The sequence below is a fragment of the Lactuca saligna genome, chromosome 7 (genome assembly GCF_052625555.1).
Source record: "Lactuca saligna cultivar CGN05327 chromosome 7, ASM5262555v1, whole genome shotgun sequence".
NCBI lineage: Eukaryota > Viridiplantae > Streptophyta > Magnoliopsida > Asterales > Asteraceae > Lactuca > Lactuca saligna.
The window spans coordinates 163155895-163163939 of NC_136423.1; the positions used below are offsets into that span (position 1 = coordinate 163155895).

The 8045-nt window shown below is 37.2% G+C and overlaps 1 protein-coding gene across 1 annotated transcript; it reads left to right on the forward strand.

Annotated features, from left to right (window-relative positions):
* The first annotated feature begins 4675 nt into the window (after nucleotides 1–4675).
* Nucleotides 4676–5782, forward strand: LOC145007412 (uncharacterized). The gene has a single exon (XM_078966351.1). The coding sequence runs from the start codon at nucleotides 4676–4678 to the stop codon at nucleotides 5780–5782; it is 1107 nt and encodes a 368-aa protein (XP_078822477.1).
* Nucleotides 5783–8045: the final 2263 nt, after the last annotated feature.

An 8045-nucleotide genomic window follows, 5' to 3' on the forward strand; every position in this document is an offset into this window, starting at 1 on the left:
ATCATTATAATCACGTAAAGCTCGAAACTTGATGCTTATAAACATACATAATGGCATCAAATGGAGATTTAGTCCCAAAAATGGCAACCTAAATCCAATCACCCCTCAAGGACCCATAAAGCATACTGGATTGAAGTCTTTGAACCTTTTTTAGTCCAGATCCAAAGCATAGACTCGATAAGGGACCAATTGCTCCACATAAACATCCTTACAAGAGGTTAGAAAAACCTAATCTCTAAGTTCAATACTAAAACTGAAGAAGGTTCGAATGAATACCTCAAGTTGGAATCTCTGGACTCTGAAACCACTTGAATCACACCTTTTTCAGCCTCCTCTTGCTCTTGATCACCTTCTTTTTGCCAAGCTAAGGATAGAAAGATCAATAAAGGTTTCTCCTTCCTTCCAAACGATATAGATCACTAAGGGTGCTCTCAAAGGACTGGTAGCCGCAATGGGAGGCTAAGAGTACCCTTAAATAGGCTCCAACCCCGGAGGATTAGGGTTTCATTAAACAGCGTGGACTCGCCGAGTCCACTCATGGACTCGCCGAGTCCACTGCGAACCCGGATGAACAATCACGACCCTACTCGGCGAGTCTACGCATCAACTCGCCGAGTTCCTTCACATAATTCAAAAAAATAAATATTAAATAATATACCTGGGATTCCGAATGTTACATCTTAAATCTATTTTTAGAAATAGTAAGGTTTGTAAAATAAGATAGTATATATATATATATATATATATATATATATATATATATATATATATATATATATATATATATATATTCATTAAATTCTTGCATAATATCTTTAACAATCATATAAAATGATCATTAACTCATCACAAGATAAGAAAAGATTACTCACATGATTATGTTTCATGTATATGAATTCCAACTTTAGATATCCCGCATCTCCTCCCATTTCAGGAAATTTCAATAACTGTCAAATAATCACATAACTCTTTATCATTATAACTTAAAGACACCACTTACTCATATATTAACATAAATCTTCCATTGAATGCAAAAACATTAAATTATGTATTTAAACTTGGTAAACTTCATGAGTTGCTTATCCTTATGTCTTAATATATTAAGACCTACACATAACTTTATTTAACCAATCTAATTATCACTACAAATATGCAAGTCATTTATTCACCACTTATTTTCAAAATCAACTTTCACATCAAAATCAATAACACCTCATGATTTTATTATTTACATGTCTTAATTTATTAAGACATCAACATCACTTCAACTTATTCACCATTTTGAGTATCATAACTTAAATTACAAATCATTTATGCATGACTTAATACCATAACTTAATTCATTAAGTCTAAATTAGTTATACTCCATCAACACATCATCATTTCCACTTAATTCATGCAAATATCACTTTAACTTCAACTAAATTCACATTCCATAATTTAGGGTTCTTGATTACCCTTATTCCATTTCAATAAAATTCAAGGATTCTTTATATTAAAACCTCATACTCATGAATCTTAGCATTATAACAAGTTACTAACACTTTACTTGTATCAATTTTTCCATTAATTTCATCATCCAAGAACATACACATCTTAGGGTTTATGAACTCCTAATAAATTAATATGGTTTTAGTAAGGAATGTGAGTGATTACCTTGTCACAAGTAAGAATCATTGATCTCTCAAGCATCTTCCTTTGACCCCCCACCCTTTAAATCGAGCTCCAGAACCCCAAAATCGCACTCTCCTGCTCTCCATAACGTACCTCTGAAAAATATGGTTAAAACGATTGATTTTTGTACTTAAAACCTTCTTTTTTTCTTTTTTTTTTGACCGTCATCACACCGGGGTGACATTCTTGCTACATCGTGGTTTCACAACATTTTTATCTCAACTTTGGACGGTCATAAAAATTTCTTCAACCGGACTCGAATTTCGACGTTCTTTATATCCACGTGTTCGTCTTCGAGTTTATGTTTCTTCTGCCAAAATGGAATATATTTTTATTTATACTCTTATATACCAAAAGGTATACATTATTCATCCGTTAAAGCTGCACACAAACACATACTTTACATATGTCTTTCGTATACTTTAGTAAAATACACGACATTACCCTTTATTCAACCAATAAATGCAATACACATTTTTTAACATATATTTCTTATATGAAATTGGTGTTGCACATGAATAGTATAAAATTGACGATTTTGACCGTTTAAAAAGAAAAATAATAAATAGACATGATTCATTGATTTGTTTTCAAATCAATTCAGAAATAACAAGGTGAGAGACTTTTTGATAACTTCAGAATATAACCCTTCATATATCATTTTTTCATCGGTCAGCATGCAATATATCTAGCGTAACTTGGATTTTACACCATTGGAGATCTGGAGGAGGCGATTTTGAAGCTCAAGACTCGTTTCTCTTCATCTTTCCAAGTTATTTGGTAGTTTCTTTATGCAATTAGACGTTTGTGATTGTTAATCTATTGCCATGAGTGGCTAAACTCTTTATATTTGTTAATTTTGGTTATAACCTTTGAATGTTTGTGGGTTTTTGAAGGATTCGTGATAGATTATCAATTATCTTATGTTTATGGTTCTAGATCATATTTCTTATGCGTGTTTAATGCTTTGATCATGAGCTTGGCACTTGAATGAGCTATTGTTAGTTTGTTTATTTGGTTTTGGATTGAATCATTGGATTAACTTAGAACAAGGGATTTATGATGGTAAAAATCATCTCTAGTTTATGAATCATGGCTCCTTTATGGATGTGTAAGCATTGACATCCTCTAGGAATTGGGGATTCCTTCTTTCTTAAGGCTAATTAACTTCTTGGGTCCAATTACTTCAATTAAACCCTTGATCTTGATTAAGAAGGTGTGTTGTGGGCTTCCCCAACCTCCATACTACCTAAGATGAATCTTGGCATATCGTGCTTCATGATTGCTATAACCAATTTAGGATGAATGATAAGCTTCATGTTGGATCCTAATGATAATCACACAAATGTTCATTGTGTTGAATTGCCTTGGTTAACCAATTGTTCCCAACATTTGAGCATCTCACTATCTTGCTTAATTGCAAGTTTTTAGTCATTCAAGTCTTTTAGTTTTCAAGCAATCATAACACCCCCCCTTTTAGTTTAATTGTGTTAGTTAGTTTATTTACAATAGTTCTTTTAGATTGCATTGGTTATTGAATACAACAATTTCCCCGAGGATCGATACCCCTTTTTACCATTATATTACGTTTTATTTGCAAACAAAGGGTGTAATTTGCTTGGTGGACTTGACATCCCACCAAGTTTTGGCATCGTTGCCGGGGAATTTGGTTTTTTTATTTGATTGTTTATGCCTAGGTCTACAAGAACCGGTGAACTACTCTACAATCCAAAAATTGAAAAAGAAGCAAAAAGGTTGAAAAAGTTAGCCAAACAAGCAAAGCAACAACAACTAGTTCAAGCTTCTTCCTCTTCTCCACTAATCAACATAGAAGACCAAGTTCATACTTCAAGTGATACCGAGACCGAGCCAAGTTCTCCAATTGTTGGTCATTCCTTTGAAGACATTCCGTTTGAAAACTACATAGCCATGAATCACACTCCACCTCACAATACCAACCCAAACCCAAACAATCAAGATGCCAACAATACCTCACCCCACCAACCAAGACAACAAAAAGAACCTCTCATTGATATGCCACCTTGGAATCAAGCCCCTCCTCAAAACCAACCCAATTATCAACCACCACAACTACAAAACCAACAATTCCGTAAAAACAACCAACCTCAAAACAATGCTTTTCAAGTTCAACAAGTACATTACTCAAATCAACCCAATTACCAACCCCCTCCAATGTACCAAAACCCAATGTACCCACAACAACAACCCCCTACAACCAATATCCTAACTACCAACCTTATCCAACACCGATATACAATAACAACCAGTACCCATACCCACCTTACCAACAACACCCTAATTACTTGCAACAATATCCCAATAACCCCAATCCACCCAACCCCCTCAAGAGTTGACACTTCGACAAATGATGGAGACGGATGTTACTCACACACCTCTTGGTATTGTTTATCCCGCAAACCTCCAAGGGATTGATTTGAAGTCAAGTTTCATACATCAACTCACCAAGTTCCATGGTTTAGATAGAGAAGATCCTCAAAGGCATTTGAAGTCCTTTCATATGATATGTGTTAGCATGTTGCCCGAAAATGTGACATTGGATGATTTCAAGCTAACCGCCTTCCCGCTCACCTTGGAAGATAAAGCTAGAGAGTGGTTATTTAACTAACCACTGGGATCTATTCATACATGGGAAGAGTTACTCAAAGCCTTCAATAGCAAGTTTTATCCCACCTCCCGGATATCAAGTCAAAGAAGCGACCTTTTGGGGATTCGTCAAGGGGAGAATGAGACCTTTCATGATTTTTGGGAGCGATTCAACAAGTTGTGTACAAGTTTTCCTCAACACAACATACCCAAAAACCTACTTCTTCAACAATTTTATGAGGGTATGAATGAAAAAGATCAAAGGATGATTGATGCTTCAAGTGGTGGTAACATCTTCAATAAGACACCTCAAGAGATAAGATCACTTTTTGGAACCATTTCTCAAAATTAAAGGAACTTTGGGAGTCGAAATGAAATGAAGAGAAATTCTCCACAAGTGGTTGGTGAAGTTAGCAACACTCAACACTTGGAATCAAAGCTCTTGGATTTGACTAATGTGCTAAGTCAAATGGTTGTGGGAAGTGGCCAACAATTGATGGTATGCGGTATTTGTGCGATGACGGGGCATTTTACGGATAAGTGTCCCACTCTTGGAAGTGAACCGGAAGATGTGAATGTAATGGGAGGATATCAAGGTCGACCAAGACCCATGGGATTTCAAAACAATTTTAATCCAAATTATAGGAATAACCCAAACAATCCATACCCACCAAAGCAAAATCCACCAAACATTTTGATGAGACCCCAACATCCACAATATCCTTCCCAAAAACCTCCATATCCACAAACTTCTTATAACCCTCCAAATTACCAACAACCTCCACAACAAGGCCAATCAAGTGGTAACCATCAAATGAGCCTTCAAGAACTCGTCACTTCTCTTGCTCAAAGCCAAACCCAATTTCAACAAGAGACCAAGAACACTTTCTCCAACATTCAAGCACACATTGGAGACTTGGCCACCGCTCTCAACAAGATGGAACAAAGGGGTAAACTTCCATCTCAAACTGAGAAGAACCCCAATGTAAGTGCAATAACCTTAAGAAGTGGGAAAACCCTTGGAGAAAGCAACCCCAAAAGAGTTTCAAGAGAAGAAGAAGATGAGGTTATTGTTGTTAAGCCTTCAAAGGTTGTAGTTCCTCCAAAGGAACCGGTTGTTCCAAACATTAAGCAACCCGAATATTCCAGCAAGTCTATCAAGCCATTGGTCATACCACCACCTTTCCCTTCTCGGTTAGCCTTTTCCAAGAAGATAGAGGAGGAAAATGAATTATTTGAAACATTCCGCAAGGTCCAAATCAACATTCCACTATTGAATGCTATTAAGAAAATTCCAAGTTATGCAAAATTCCTCAAGGATTTGTGCACCAAGAAGAGGAAATTCAAAGCGAATGAAAAGATTCAAGTCAATGCAAAGGTGTCTGCTGTTATCCAAAAGAAGTTACCTCCCAAATGCAAGGATCCAAGAATATTTGCTATCCCTTGTACTATTGGTGATTACATGTTGAAAGTGTCATGTTAGACCTTGGAGCCTCAATCAATGTCATGCCATATTCGGTTTTTCAATCTCTCAATGTTGGTCCTTTGGAAGAAACAAGAGTCATCATTCAATTATCGGACAAGTCAAGTGTGCCTCCAAGAGGAGTGTTGCAGGATGTGTTAGTACAAGTTAATCAACTTGTTTTTCCCATGGATTTTTATGTCATTGATATTGAAGAGACAACTCCTTCCACATCATATATGATCCTCCTTGGAAGACCTTTCATGAATATCTCTCACACGATCATTGATGTCCATAAAGGGAAAATTACTATGGAGTTTGATGGAGAGATCATTCACTTCAACATCTTTGAGTCAATGAGGTACCGTAGCAACATTTCTCCATTGTACCAGGTTGATGTGATTGAGCCAATAAACGAGATAAGCCCTAATGTATGTACATACAAGATTTTTATGGAAGATTATTGTAAGCCTAGGAGAGAGGCTCAAAGAAGATTGAATCGTCCAATGATGGAAGTGGTCAAGAAGAATATAACTAAAAGGTTTAAAAGGCGCAAAGAGAAGACAAAAGCATTCCATGAAAAGAACATAACCCAAAAGCACTTTGTTTCGGGCCAAAACGTTCTTCTTTATCATTTGTGTTTAAAGTTATTCCCGGGAAAATTGCGATCTCGATGGCACGGACCTTTCATTGTTTTAAAAGTGTTTGATCATGGTGCGGTTGAAATCAAGAGTTTGGAAATGAATCAAATCTTCAAAGTGAATGGAAAATGTTTGAAACCATTTTATGAAGGCTTTGACACGGGAGAATTCGACAACATAAAATTGGAAATCCAAATTTATGAAGATTGACGGAAGCGGGTCTATGTCTTGGCAAAGATGTTGAATAAATGCATTGTAAATAAATAATCTTGCTTGAAGTTTTGGTGTTTCTAAGCTTGAAGTTGGTTAAAAATAAGCATCTTGAGGTTTAGCAATGATCTTGGTAAAGTATGCAAAAAGTGTCAAAAATCTGCAACTTGCGTGGGTGCCTGTGCAGACTTTGCACGACCGGCCCCCAGCCGCGCAGGTTCCGAGTTCCAAATTACCCCAACATGGGTTGCATCTGATTGGTTTGCGCGGCCGGCTCTCCCACCCGCGCAAGTTCTGCGCAGCCGACTGCCACCCTCGCAACTAATTTGTGGCTGCCTTCCACCCTCACAGATTGTTGCACGGCCAAGACCAGTTCCTTCCCTTTCTTTGCGAGACCAACAATGCTGATTCTTTATTTGCGCGACCCAACCACCACCCGCGCGAAGTTTGCGAGGGTACCTGCGCAAATGTGTCACTTCTTAAGAAAATTTTGAGTCATTTCATATGCTTCCTTTGCGCAACCAAGCTTTCATCCATGTGTATTTAGGTGGCCAAGAACTCCATCCGCACATCATTGTACAACCCATGTGTTTCTTCCATACCGTCCTCGCGGGCCTCCTCCACCTTGATCCCGGTATGATCCTTCCTTACTCTCATCCTAAGCATTGAGGACAATGCTAAATTTTAAGCTTGGGGTGAGGTATTCTTATTTTTTTTATTTTTATTGCATTTAGGTTGTATATAATTGCATTTAGAGTAACTCATTTAGGTCATTCATAAAAATTGCATAAAAATTCCAAAAATATTGCATATTTTCTTTCTTTCTTTTCTAATTTTCATTCTTTTTAGATGCATTTTAGTTTAAGTTCATGTATTTTTGTTCTCTTTTGTCTTCTCATCCCTACATGTACCAAAGCACCGAGTCATAAGTATTGAATCATAGATTGGTCCCGGGTCTTGATATGGAATTCCTTGTATTTGATAAATGGGACACGTTTTGGGCCTCACAGACCATTTTAAGACCGCTTGGGTGGGGGTCAGATGCAGGTAGCTTGATTGGGTCTAGGTGCGGAGGGATGTGGTTGGTCAAACCGATGTGTGTGAGCAAAGATTAGCCCGATAAGGTACATTGAAGATATTGAAGACTTGCATCTTGGTTTTGGGGGGAGTACCCCTTAGTACTCCCGAGTCTCGTCCGAGCCTTACTTAATTAGATTTTCACCACCTTTTTAAGATATGTTATTTTTTTAGGAGTCTAGAGTAGATAGTTAGATAGATTTTGTTTATCACACCTTGCATTAAGGTGCTTGATGAACTTTGAAGTGGGTCCCCCAATTCACATCTTTTGGGACCAGGTCTTTTCGGTAACACCCATTTTTGAGTCATTCGCCACCCTTTTTAGTTGATCTTGGCACATTGTCAATGATCATTAG